The sequence below is a fragment of the Cynocephalus volans genome, chromosome X (assembly GCF_027409185.1).
Source record: "Cynocephalus volans isolate mCynVol1 chromosome X, mCynVol1.pri, whole genome shotgun sequence".
In the NCBI taxonomy this organism is placed as follows: domain Eukaryota; kingdom Metazoa; phylum Chordata; class Mammalia; order Dermoptera; family Cynocephalidae; genus Cynocephalus; species Cynocephalus volans.
The window spans coordinates 131,069,970-131,084,777 of NC_084478.1; the positions used below are offsets into that span (position 1 = coordinate 131,069,970).

General features: G+C 34.5%; 1 protein-coding gene across 1 annotated transcript in view; it reads left to right on the top strand.

The window, feature by feature from the left end:
* DOCK11 (dedicator of cytokinesis 11) overlaps positions 1-14,808 on the top strand; it is a 169,029-nt gene that overhangs the window by 144,724 nt on the left and 9,497 nt on the right. The window contains exons 46-48 of the mRNA XM_063084253.1: positions 10,309-10,431; positions 13,434-13,547; positions 14,079-14,225. Of these exons, the coding sequence (XP_062940323.1) occupies positions 10,309-10,431; positions 13,434-13,547; positions 14,079-14,225 (384 nt within the window). The remainder of the gene's footprint in view (positions 1-10,308; positions 10,432-13,433; positions 13,548-14,078; positions 14,226-14,808) is intronic.

The window sequence follows — 14,808 nt, forward strand, 5'->3', positions numbered from 1 at the left end:
ACATAAATGTCAGGCTTTATCATTGACCTACTTGGCAGTGAGGTTTCTTAAAGGTAAGTTGGTATCCTTTTATCCGAAGAACCTAAAAGAATGGATATTTAAAACATGGTTTGCTGAATTAATTGATCATAACAGGGAATCAAGATACTTGAATTTTAATCCCAGCTCAATTTTTGACTGTAAAACCTTGGTCAAGTTAATTTACTTTTCTTGATCTTAGATGATTTTCAGAGAACTCCAGCTTTTACAGGCTGACAGCAGAAAGATTCAGAGGATTTCATGGGAGATAAGTAGTTCTGCACAACTGAACTCAACACCCTTAACTTCCAAATAGCAGCTTCACCATATTTGTAGAAATGACCTTGAGCCTTTTTCATACCTTCAAGGAGAGCAGTAACTTTTCTTATTAGTCAAGAACTATAAACAGTTTTCTGTATGTTAAACTTATTTGTCAGAATTCTTTTGTGTTCTATAGTAATAATTTATACATACTTTTATTTGGTGTATGCAGGCAGAATCATGTTCTACCAGGTGCCGTTTTCGTTTTAGTTTACATAAGAAGGCTTCTTCCTCATGCCCTAAGTGATGGGGGGAAAAATGACACTGGTTTAAAAGTTACAAGGGTACTTCAAAAAGTTCATGGAAAAATAGAATTAAAAGTTCATTAATCTTTTCATGAACTTTTGAAGTACCTTTGTATATCGAAATGAAAAATACAAACTGTTGTCCATTTAGTGCTTGTATTTAAATATATGAATTAAACCAGTAATAATGAAATATAATTTGTTTCTGAAAATGTATTTCCAACTTGATTTGCAACAGTTTTTAAAGATATAATTAACATACAATAAAATGCATACACCATAAATGAACAGTTTGATGAATTTTGACATTTGTATATACCCATGTAACCTACAACCAGAAACAAGAAATAGAATGCATCCATTCCTGTGGGAAAAGTTCACTTATGCCCATTTCTAGTCAGTCTTTCTGCCCCCACCATTGGGTATCTATCAACATAGATTAGTTTTGATGTCCTAAAAGTAGAATCATGCAGTATGTACCCTTTTCTATCTGGCTTCTTTTGCTTAACCTAATGTTTTTGAGATTCATCCATATTGTTGAATATATCAAAAGTTTGTTCTTTCTCATTACTAAATAATATTCCATTGTCTTGATAAGCAATTTCTAAATCCATTCTCCTGTTGATAGATTTTGGATTGTTGCCAATTTGGGGCTGTTATGAATAAGGTTGTTTTAACATTCTTAGCTGTGACCTTTTGTTAACATATGCTTTCATTTCTCTTGTGGTAAATACCTAGGAATGGAATTGCTGGATCCTAGGGAAGATATATATTTAACTTTATAAGAAATTGCCAAAGAGTTTTTCAACGTGCTTGTGCCATTTTATACTCCCACCAGCAATGGTTGAGAGTTCCACTTGCTCCACATCCTCACTATCATCTGATGTTGCTAGTCTTTTTTAAATTATATTTTAGCCATTCTATTAGGCATGAATTAGTATCTCATTGTAGCTTTTATTTGCATTTCCCTAATGACTAATGATGTTTAGCACTTTCTCATGTGCTCCTTGGCCTCTCATATATCTTCTTTTGTGAAATGTTTAAGTCTTTTGTCCATTTCTAGAAATTCCCTTGCTCACTTTTTTACTGTTGATTTGTGGGAGTTCTTCCTATATTCTGGATATAAGTCCTTTGTCAGATATATGTGCCGCAAATTTATTTACCAGTCTGGTTTGTCTGTTCATTTTCTCAGTTGAGTTTTTTGTTGAATAGAAAGGTTTGGTTTTGATGAAGTCCAACTTATCGTTTTTTTAAGGTTGCATTTTCAGTTTACTTTCAAAAACTTTTTAAAGTTTTTTTTCTATCATTACACAATGTAAACATTTTTTGTGGCCCTTTACCAATTTCTCTCTAACCTCCCATCCTCCTCCCCGTTTCCCACCTCTCGTGGCCTCAGTTCCGTTCTCTCCTTTTGAAAGTTCAACGAATTATTGTGATTGTTGTATCTTTCTTTCTTCCTCTTTTTGTTTGTTGGTTTTTTTTTTTTTTTCAGCTCCCACTTATGAGTAAAGACATGCGATATTTCTCTTTCTGTACTTGGCTTTTCACTTAACACAATTTTCTTTAATTTCATCCATGTTGCTGCAAATGGCAGAATTTCATTCCTTTTTATGGCAGAGTAATATTCCATTGTGTATATATACCTCATTTTCCCTATCCAGTCGTCCATTGGTGGACATTTAGGTTGGTTCCATATCTTGGCTACTGTAAATAGAGGTGCAATAAACATGGGAGTGCAGGTATCCCTTCAACATTATGATTTCCATTACTTTGGGTATATACCCAGCAGTGGAATTCCTAGATTGTACAGCAGTTCTATCTGTTGTTGCTTGAGGAACCTCCATACCATTTTCCATAATGGCTGCACTAATTTACAGTCCCACCAACAGCATAGAAGGGTTCCCCTTTCTCTGCATCCTGTCAGCATTTGTTACTCTCTGTCTTTTTTATAATAGCCAGTATAACTGGCATGAGATGATATCTAAATGTGGTTTTGATTTGCATTTCCCTGGTGCTTAGTGTTGTTAAGCATTGTTTCATTGTCTGTTGGCCATTTGTATGTCTTTCTTTGAGAAATGCCTGTTTAGTTCCTTGGCCCATTTTTTAATTGGGTTGTTTTTTACTGTAAAGTTGTTAGAGTTCCTTGTATATGCTGGGTATTAATCCCTTGTCAGATGCAGTTTGCAAATATTTTCTCCCACTCTGTAGGTTGTCTTTTTGCTCTGCTAACTGTTTCTTTTCCCATTCAGAACCTTTTAGTTTGATATAATCCCATTTGTTTTTTTTCCCTTTTGTTGCCTATGCTTGTGCAGTCTTGTTCATAAAGTCTTTTCCCAGTCCTGCTTCCTGAAGTGTTTCACTATATTTTCTTTTATGAGTTTTATAGTTTCAGATCTTATATATGTCTTTAATCCATTTTGAATTGATTTTGATATATAGTGAGAGGTACAGGTCTAAGTTCATTCTTCTGCATATGGATGTCCAGTTTTCCCAGCACCATTTATTGAAGAGGCAGTCTTTTCCCCAATGTATGTTCTTGGTGCCTTTGTCAAAGATCAGTTGGCTGTAAGTATGTCGGTTGATTTCTGCATTCTCTATTCTGTTCCATTGGTCTCAGTGTCTGTTTTTATGCCAGTACCATGCTGTTTTGGTTACTATAGCTTTGTAGTATAATTTGAAGTCAGGTAGTGTTATGCCTCTGGCTTTGTTTTTTGTTTTGTTTTGTTTTGTTTGCTTAGGATTGCTATGGTTATTCGGGGTCTTTTGTTGTTCCATGTGAATGTTAGGATTGTTTCTTCTACTTCTGTGAAGAATGTCATTGGTATTTTGATAGGGATTGTATTGAATCTGTAGATCACTTTGGGTAGCATGGACATTTTCACAATGTTAGTTCTTCCAATCCAAGAGCATAGAATGTCCTTCCATCTTTTTATGTCCTCTTTAATTTATTTCAGCAGTGATTTGTAGTTATCATTGTAGAAATCTTTCACCTCCTTGGTTAAATTGATTCCAAGGTACTTTTTTTTTTTTTTTTTGGTGACTATTATAAATGGGCTTCATTTATTTTGCTGTTAGTTCGTTATTAGAGTATAAAAATGCTACTGATTTTTGCATGTTGACTTTGTATCTTGCAACTTTATAGAAGTCATTTATCAGCTCTAAGAGTTTTTTGGTAGAGTCTTTAGGTTTTTCTCTATATAGGATCTTGTCATCTGCAAACAGGGACAGTTTGACTTTGTCCTTGCCAATTTGAATGCCCTTTATTTCTTTCTCTTGCCAGATTGCTCTGGCTAGTACTTCTAATACTATGTTAAAGAAATGGTGGGAGTGGGCATCATTGTCTTGTTCCCGTTCCTCAGGGAAAAGCTTTCAACTTTTCCTCACTCAGGATGATGTTGGCAGTGGGTTTGTCATAGATGGCTTTCACTGTGTTGAGATACTTTCCTTCTATACCTAATTTGCTGAGAACCTTTATCATTAAAGGATGCTGAATTTTATCAAATGCTTTTTCTGCATCTATTGAAATAATCATATGGTTTTTGTCCTTGATTTGTGATGTGGTGTATCACATTTATTTATTTTATTTTATTTTATTTTGTCAATATACAATATACAATGTGCTGATTATTGTGGCCAATTACCGAAACCTCCCTCCCTCCGCCCTCTCCCCCCTCCCTCCCAACAATCTCCTTTCTGTTCACTTGTCATATCAACTTCAAGGAATGGTAATTGTTATGTCTTCTTCCCTCCCCCCTCCCTGTTTTTTTTTGTGTATTTATTTATTTATTTTTAGCTCCCACAAATAAGTGAGAACATGTGATATTTCTCTTTCTGTGCCTGACTTGTTTCACTTAATATAATTCTCTCTAGGTCCATCCATGTCATTGCAAATGGCAGTATTTCATTCTTTTTTATGGCTGAGTAGTATTCCATTGTGTAGATGTACCACATTTTCTGTATCCACTCATCTGATGATGGACATTTGGGCTGGTTCCAACTCTTTGCTATTGTAAAGAGTGCTGCGATGAACATTGGGGAATAGGTATACCTTTGACTTGATGATTTCCATTCCTCTGGGTGTATTCCCAGCAGTGGGATAGCTGGGTCTTATGGTAGATCTATCTGCAATTGACTTATGTATGTTGAGCCACACTTGCATCCCTGGGATGAATCCCACTTGATCATGGTGTATAATTTTTTGTGATATGTTGCTGTATTCTGATTGCTAATATTATGTTGAGGATTTTTGTATCTATGCTCATCAGAAATATTGGCCTGTAGTTTTCTTTTTTTGTTGTATCTTAGCCTGGTTTTGGTATCAGGGTGAAGCTGGCCTCATAGAATAAGTTTGGGAGATTGGCTTCTGTTTCAGTGTTTTGAAATATTTTTAAGATAATTGGTATTAATTCCTCTTTAAATGTTTGGTGGAATTCAGCAGTAAAGCCATCTGGTCCTGGGCTTTCCTTTTTGGGATACTGCTGATTACTGCCTCAATTGCATTGCTTGTTATTGTTCTATTCAGGTGTTCTATTTCTTCTTGGTTCAGTCTTGGGAGTTCATATGTGTCCGGAAATTTATCCATTTCCTCCAGGTTTTCAAATGTGTTGGCATTTAGTTGTTTATAATAGTCTCTAATGATTGATTCTTTGTATTTCTATGGTATCAGTTGTAATGTCTCCTCCTTTATTAGTTAGCCTACTAATGGCTTGTCTATTTTGTTTATCTTCTCAAAAAACCAACTTTTTGATTCATTGATCTTTTGTATCATTTTTTTTTATCTCTATTTCATTTAGTTGTGGTCTGATCCTAATTATTTCTTTCTGTCTACTAATTTTGGAATTGGATTGTTCCTGTTTTTCTAGTTCTTTGAGATGTAGCATTAGGTCATTTATTTGAAATCTTTCTGTTCTTTTTTTTTTTTTTTTTTGTCTTTTTCGTGACCGGTACTCAGCCAGTGAGTGCACCGGCCATTCCTATATAGGATCCAAACCCACCGCGGGAGCGTCGCTGCGCTCCCAGCACCACACTCTCCTGAGTACGCCACGGGGTCGGCCCCTGTTCTTTTGATATAAGCATTTATTGCTGTAAACTTCCCTCATAGAACTGCTTTTGCAGTATCCCACACATTTTGGTATGATGTGTCTTTGTTTTCATTGGTTTCAACAAATTTTTCAATTTCCTGTTTAATTTCTTCTGGAATCCATAAGGTTGTTCAGGAGCATGTTGTTTAATTTCTATGTATTTGTATAGTTTCCAGAGTTTTGCTTGTTATTGATTTTTAGTTTTAATCCATGGTGGCCTGAAAAGACAACTGAAATGCTTTTAGTTTTTTAAAAATTTGTTGAGACTCAATTTGTGACCTAACATATGGTCCGTCCTGGAGAATGTTCCATGTGTTGATAAGAAGAATGTGTATTCTGTAGTTGTTGGATGAAATGTTCTATAGCTATCTGCCAGGTCTGATTTGTCTAAAGTATAGTTTAAGTGTTTCTCTGTTGATTTGTTGCCTAGATGATCTGTCCAGTGCTGAGAGAGGGGTGTTCAGTCCCCTACTGTTCTTGTATTGGGGTCTCTCTTTAAGCCTAATAGTGTTTGCTTTACATATCTGGGTGCTCCAGTGTTGGGTGCATATATATTTATGATTGTTATGTCTTCTTGCTTGATAGACCCCTTTATCATTATATAATGGCCTTCTTTGTCTCTTTTTATTGTTTCTGGTTTCAATTTATCATTTTTAATGATTTTTTCTTTTTGTATCTGGCCTAAGAAATCTTTGCCTACCACAAGATCATGACCATATTGTCATATGTTTTCTTCTAGAAATTTTCTAAGTTTTGTTTGGGTCTGTAATCTGTCTAGAGGTCAAGGTTTCTTTTTTTTTATAGACAGATATTTAGATATTCCACACCATTTGGGGAAAATATGACTTTCTTTTTGCCCCATTGAATTTACTCTGGCACTTCAGTTAAGACTTTAGTTCTTCATATATTTGTAGGCTATTTCTGGACACTCTGTGTCAGTATCATACTTTTTCAATTTCTATAACTTTATGATAAGTCTTGAAATCAGGTAGCGTTAGTCCTCCAGCTCTATTCTTTTTCAAAGTTGTTCTGGCTATTCTACATCCTTTGAATTTCCATATATAATTTGAAACATCTTTTCTATTTCTTCAAAACAGCCTGTTGGAAGTTTTGTAGGGATTTTGTTAAATTTATATATCACTACATGAGGGATGGAGAGCTTAATGATATTGAATGTTCTGATCAATAAACATTTATTTAGGTTGTCCTTGATTTCTTCCAGCAATATTTTGTAGTTTTTAGGATAGAAGTCTTCTGTTAGATTAATGGCTAGATATTTGATGTTTTGATGCTATTGTACATAGTATTTCTTGCTCTTCTATTTATTTTTCAATATGTTGTTGCCAGTATGTAGAAATATAATAAATTTCCGTTGTTGACCTTATATCCTGCAACCTTGCTAAATCTACTTATTAGTTTTAGTAGTTTGTATATTCCTTAGGATTTTCTGCATACAGAATCATGCCATCTGCACAGAAAGACACTTTTTACTTTTTATAATCTGAATGCCTTCTCTCTTTTTCTTGCCTCGTTTTACAGGCTAGGACCTTCAGCATATAGTTGAATACAAGTCATGAGAGCAGATATTCTTGACTTGTTTCCAGTCATAGGAGAAAAGTGTTTAGCCTTTAGGTTTTTAGTAGATACCCTTAATCAGATTGAAGAAGGTCTCTTCTATCTCTTGTTTCCTGAATTCTTTTTTAATATCATGAATGGGTACTGAGGGGTTTTTTAAAATGCTTTTTTCCTGCATCTATTGATGGAAATATCATTTTTCTCCTTTGTTTTATGTGGTGGTATGTTACATTGATTCTTTTTTTTCTAATTGTAAACCTACTTTACATTCCTTGGGTAAACCCTACTAGTTTGTAACTGATATTTAATTCCCCCAAAGTTCATCTTTTCCACTGTGGCTGGAAATTTTAATTTGCTATTAATTGTTAATATACAGATCCTTTATTCAAGTAGTAACATTTATTGAACACTTGCTATACAGTACCACTGTACTAGTTACTAGAGAAATAAATATAAATAAGATAATCTCCCTACTCTCAAAGAGTCACAGCCTATTTGGAAGGTCATATATTTAGACAATGTGCAAATAATGTGCAAGTATAGTGATAAATATTTACCAAAAGAATTAGCAGATTAGGAAAAAAGTTGTCTATTGTCTTGTCTACCCTGTGTTGATCAGGAGAAGGATTCTGGAAAAGGTGATACCTAAGCTATTTTAAAGAGATTAACCAAGTGAAAGAAAGTAAAGAGCGAAGGGTACAGCTTAAATGAAGGCAAAAAGCTTAGACATACCATTGTGCTTCAGGGAAACTATTAGTAATTGTTGTTGGAGCATAAAGTACAAGGCTTGGTATGATGAATGTTGAGATTATAGAAGTATTGACCAGCTCATTGTAAGCCTTGTGTGCCAAATGAAGGAGCTCGTCCTGTGTTCTGTGGGTGATGGGGAGCCATTGATAGATTTTTAAAAGGGGAGAGTGACATGGTCAGGTTTGCATTTTAATCAGAACCCTATTGCAGAAGTGTAGAGGATGTATTTGAAAGTGCCAAAGCTGGCATAGGAAGATCAATTAGAAAAAAAATGGTGAAGTCTTGAACCTTAGCAGTGAGAGTGGAAATAGAGAGGAAGGATCAAACTTGAGAAATCTTTAGGAAATAAAACTGGCAGGACTTGGCGATGAACTCATTAGAAAGAGGATGAGTAAAGAAAGAGACAGTGTGTTAGTTTCCTAGGTATCTATTTGGGCTGCTATAACAAAATACCATAGACTAGGTAGCCTATAAACAACAGAAATTTTATTTCTCACAGTACTGGAGGTTGGGTAGTTGAAGATCAAGGTACCAGCAGATTCAGTGTCTGCCAAGGGTCCATCTCCTGGTCATAGATGGCACTTTCTCACTGTGTCCTCACATGGTAGAAGGTGTGAGCTAGCTCTCTGGGGTCTATTATAAGTGCACCAATCCCATTTATGAGAGCTCTGCCCTCATGAACTAATCACCTCCCAAAGGCCACACCTCCTAATTACTATCACCTTTGAGGTTAGAATTTTAACATGAATTTTGGGAGTACAAAAACATTCGGACCATAGCACTAGAGCTGTCATGTAAAGTCTCACAAACTGGGTGGCTTAAAATAACAGAAATTTATTGTCTCACAGTTATAGATTCTAAATCTGAAATCAAGGTGTCATCAGGGCCATGCTTCCTCTGAGACTTCAGATAGAAGCTTTCTTTGTCTTCTGGTGGTAGCTGTTGACTTGGTATCCTTGGCTTGCAGCTGCGTTACTCCGATCTCTGCCTCTGTAGCCACGTGGTGTTTTCCCTGTATGTCTCTCTCTTCTTATAAGGATATCAGTCATATTGAGCCTACTCCAGTATGGCTTCATCTTAACTAATTAAATCTGCCATGACCCTATTTCCAAAGAAGGTTACATTCTGACATACTGGGGGTTAGGACTTCAGCTTATCTTTTGGTGGGACACAGTTCTCCCCATAACAGAGGATAAAGTAAAAACTCATTCTTAGTTTTCTAGTTAAGGGTTTGTAGGGTGTTGCCACTGGCTAAACAGGAAAAACAAGTGAAAGAGCTAGAAGAACAGTTTGATTGTCTAAAGGACATAGAGATACAGAAGGAGCCATTTTCACAATCAGTTCTTTAGGTCTGAAGTGCATATTTTAAGACAGAAAGCTGTTAAGACTTTAAGACTTATAGCATCAATAATTGGCTCATCTTTTTATGATTGGAGAATATGAGATGATGTTCACAACACAGTTTTATAGTAGCTGTTATTATTCTGGCAGGGTCAGAGATCTCAGTCTTGAGGTGTTATCCTATTACTCTCACAAATTTTAGGACCAACAGTCATGAAGGAGGAGCTCATTACTAAAATTGCATCATTTTAATAAACACCTAAATCACTTATGCAACATCTAGAAAAGTTGTCAAGTTTTCTTGAGACTAATATTACGTATAAATATAATTTCAGTATAAAAGAAAAATAATGGACATTTATAGGCTTAGTGGAATTTACTCTGTTAGACTTTCAGACACCCTCAATTTGGAACAAACAACATACAGGTTGAGCATCCCTAATCCAAAAATCCAAAATCTGAAATGCTCCAAAATCCAAAACTTTTTGAGTGCCAACATGACATTCAAATGAAATACTCATTGGAGCATTTTAGATTTCCAATTTTTGGATTTGGGATGTTCAGCCAGTAAGTATAATGCAAATATTTCAAAAAAAAAAAAAAAATTCAGAGTCCAAAACGCTTCTGTTCCCAAGCATTTTGGATAAGAACCACTCAACCTATATTCCTTATAAAAGATATTCCTTCTTAATGTGTTACCATTCGTACATACAGTTAATATCTTCATTATGTGAATAAACAAAATAGATATAGTTTACTATTGTTAACATTAATTTCATATTTTAAGTATGTTTTTTTATTTCAAATATTTCAAATATTTGATTTAGAAAATATAGTCACACAAGTGTATTCCTGTGCATTTCATTAAATTTAGTACATTCTGTTTGTTCTTTATTAACTTGAAATGGTTCAAAATTTCTTTGTCTAAAACTGTAAAACTACTTTTAATTTCTGATTGGATTTTTCTGTTAATGCAGGAAGTTTTGCTGGAGTTGCTAGAACAATGTGTAGATGGCTTATGGAAGGCAGAACGTTATGAAGTAATTTCTGAAATTTCCAAGTTGATCATTCCAATTTATGAGAAACGTCGTGAGTTTGAGGTAGGCAATGTAAACATTTTCATCATTGGTTTACATATTTTATTTTGGTCTTAGGAAAAATAGTAATATGTTATGTAGCATCACTGTATTGTGTGTCCTCTAAAGAATAAAAGGTTGGTTATATTATGACATTTGTATCTTATCACAGAAATAGGTATTTAGTGTATCATTTTGATATGTTTGTCCAATTTGAATGTTGGAATCCTTAAAAATGCTGTTAAATACTGAGATTAAAATCCTACTTTATATTCATATATATTTTCCAAGTGAAATTAAGGATAAAAGATCCAAAATATAAATTGACATTTAAATTAGAACAGTGGTTCTCAAAATATTTTCATGTAGCAACCTCCCCTCTTCCTCTCAGGGCATAAAATAAACAGTGTTGTTTTCACTCCACCTCCGCTAAAAAAAGCTATTGAATTCCCATGTTACCCAAGGAAGAGACATAGACATGATTTTGTTTTTTTGTAATTTGGTAGGGAGACTTAAGGTGCCATCAGATGACAGTGGGGAAGGTAATAAGACTCTACTAATACCCTATTATGAGGAGTTTTGTTTTGGTTTTTTCTCAATTTGGCCTACTACATAAACTATTAATAAAGAGTAGTTAATAAAGAATGGTAGTATAATGAACAGCTGTTGCCACCAGCACTGAACAGGAATTTTTTATATTCAGGTCTCTCAGTCCATATCATAATTTCTACCATTACTATGCTTGGAAGAGGTGATTTAGGATTCTAGCCATTCCAAAAAACAAACAAACAAACAACAAACACAAAGGAATTTATTCTTAAATATAGCAAGTGCTCTTTCATCATAGAAGAAGTTTCTAAGAGTGAAAACACATACATTTAATATCATCTGGGTAGTGTTCTGATCTGTACTCCAAACTGGTTCTGATCAAACTCACTTTTTCTTCCCAGGTTCTAGGTCTTTCTTTCTTTGCCAGACGTTTGGTGTATATGGGGCACGCCTGAAAAATCATAGTGTAGTTCAAGTGATTATATTAATAACATAGAGTTAATAATTAAAACTAAGTAATACAGATGGCAAAGAATAGCCTATGAGATAAAACAAGATTTGCCATTACCCCTTCTAGCAAAGCATTACATTCTAAAAACCTTTGTAAGAGTTTCAAAATAAAGGCCCCATTTTCTCATTCTTAGGGTGAAGATCAGGCTATTAGAAACCCTGGGAGCAGTTTGCTACTCAACCAACCAATAGGGAAGAAAGAAAAATATATCTTCTCTACACATTAGAAATGATACTTTCTATAGGGGAACTACTCCTGTTTCCTTGTAGGGGTGTAAAGGTCTGTATAGATCCCCTGGCAGTCTGCATGAGATAAAGTAATTGTTTCTAGGGCATCAACGTATAATTTTTCAGTGTATCTCTGTGGAATGGGCTGAAAAGTGTCAGATAGCAGCCAAGATAAGGAAGATTTCTCTCGAATTGAGCTCAACTGTAGGAGGTAATATGGAAAGAATTTAAGACAAAGAACCTTCTGTGTTCCTCTTTTTTTTACTGAGGTGAAATTCACATGGTATACAATTAACCATTTTAAAGTGTACAATCCAGTGGCATTTAATGTATTCACAGTGTTGTACACCTACCACCTCTCTTGAGTTTCAGAACTTTTTCATCACCCCAGAAAAAATCCCCTAGCTATTAAGTAATTACTTCCCATAATAACCACTAATCTGCTTTCTGTCTCTATGGGTTTACCTATTCTAGATATGTCATATAAAAGGAATAATACAATATGACCTTTTGTGCCTGGCTTCTTTCACCTAACATAATACTTAGAGTTCATCCAAGTCGTAGCATGTATCAGAACTTCATTCTTTTTAATGGCTGAATAATATTCCATTGTATGGATATGCTGCAATTTATCTGTTCATCCATTGACAGATATTTGGGTTATTTTTACCTTTTGGCTGTTATGAACAGTGCTGTTATAAACTTTTGTGTAGAAGTTTCTACGTAGACATCTATTTTCACTTCTCTTGGATATATACCTAGGATGGGGATTGCTGAGTCATATGATAATCCTATGTTTAATTTTTTGAGGAACTGCCAAACTGTTCTACACAGTGGCTGAACCACTTTACATTCCCACCAGCAATGTACTAGGGTTCCTATTTCTCCAAATCCTCATCAACTCTTGTTTTCTGCTGTTTTGCTTTGTTTTATTAAAGCCATTTTAGTGAGTGTGAAGTGGTAGTTTTGATTTGCATTTCCCTAATGATTAGTGATGTTGAGCATCTTTTCATGTGCTTGTTGGCCATTTGTATATCTTCTTTGGGGAAATGTCTATTCAAGTTCTTTGCCTAATTTTTAAATTTGTTTGTCTTTTTGTTGTTGCATTGTAAGAGTTCTTTATATATTCTGGATACTAAACTCTTATCAAATCTGTGATTTGCAAATATTTTCTTCCATTCTGTAGGTTGTCTTTTTACATTCTTAATAATGTTTTTTGCACAGTGTGCTCCCTTTTTCTGGGTGTGCAGAAAAATATATTCTTTGGAAGTGTCTGTGAACTTGTTAAAAGCAGTTTTCACTGAGGTTTACACTATTACTTATTTTTGTATTTGTGTTTTATTTTCCTCTTCAAAAGTTTTTGCACAGATTTTTTATTCTCATCTCTCTACCTAAGGGCTCAAGCAAAGCATTTTATTGCCCTTTCAGTTAAAATAATTCAAACATATACAAAATAGTAGTTGATAATACAATATTCTAAAAGTATAATAAGATATGAATAAAATGAAGTGTGGTATTAAGAAATACAGCATTATTTGAGTATTTTAAGTTCTACCATTAGATCTAAAGTGGTTGAGGACTTTTGTCTAATTGTGACAATGGGAAAAGAGGTGTGAATGGCCCCACCAAAACCATTTTGAAAAGGAAATATTGGTACTTTTTATTCTTGTACATTAATTTTGAAGACATTTAATAATTAACCAAAAGACAACGCTCATTTGTATATTCTCATTTTTCAGAAACTTACTCAAGTTTATAGAACACTTCATGGAGCCTACACAAAAATTCTGGAGGTTATGCACACCAAAAAAAGACTTTTAGGCACTTTCTTCAGAGTTGGCTTTTATGGCCAAGTAAGTATACTTTAGTTCTTAAAGTACTTTTTCTTTTTAAACATTCACCTTTGAATTATTAGATTACCCTAGCAGCAGTTATTGGTTCTAGGGTTCTGCCTAGATAGAGTGCCCATTACAACAGCAGGGAGCCTCGTTTATAAGTTTAAAGTCCACTTTGGTTCTCATATCGAAATCTATGAGGTCAGAGTAAAACATAAGGTTCGGATTTCCCCATCAGTTTCATTTTCTGTTAAGCTTCTTAAAGAATATGTTAAATATATAGTAGTTAAAACTTTCAAATAAGAAACAGGTAAGTATACAGGGAAAGAGAAAAATCTAGTATGGGAATCTTCTTCAGGCCAATAATATGTTCATATTATTGTGAATTTGATAGTTCTCATTTATTTGAAGTTAAAAGGGTGAATATATGCATATGGCTTTTAGTAATATTGTAAAATATATTTCAAGTATATTATTACTAGTTGATCGATTTTCTTTAAATGCTGTGTTTGTCCATACTATTTATAAATTATTATTTGTTTCCAATAGTCTTTTTTTGAAGAAGAGGATGGGAAGGAGTACATCTATAAAGAGCCAAAACTCACAGGCCTCTCAGAGATTTCCTTGAGACTTGTTAAACTTTATGGTGAAAAATTTGGTACAGACAATGTCAAAATAATTCAGGATTCAGACAAGGTAACATAAGCCCTGTATTTTGAAATCACTATTTGTTAGTTCCAGGCATAGTACATTGCTCCTGACCTTTCCCTTTTTTAGATGGTGGAGGAGAAGCACGGAAATAGAGCCTTTCAGACAGTGAAAGGAAGGACAGGGGCTTTGGAAAGACCAGCATTAAAGTCTTCATTCTTTGTCACCTGCTAACTGTGTGACTATGGGGAAGTTACTTAACCCCTCTGTGCTCCATTTTTCTTATTAATAAAAGGAGATAATAACAGTACCTTCCTCATGGGGTTGTTGTATGGATGAGATGAGTTCATATATGGAAAGAGATTAGAATTCCTCGTACATAGAAAGCATTCACTAATAGTAATAAAGGCTGGCATGCTCAATAAAGTTTAGCTATTATTGTAAATGCTGTTGTACATCATGATTCTCAGTGATATACTTCATGATTAAAATCATCTTGGGGCACACATTTTATTCTAAGATATCTTTAGTTCAGTAATAGTAACTGTAGTTACATTTGCAGTGAAGTAGGTTTGGGAGAGTTGCCTTAGGCCTTATTCTAAAGCTTATCCATCTCACTAGGCCTTGCCAA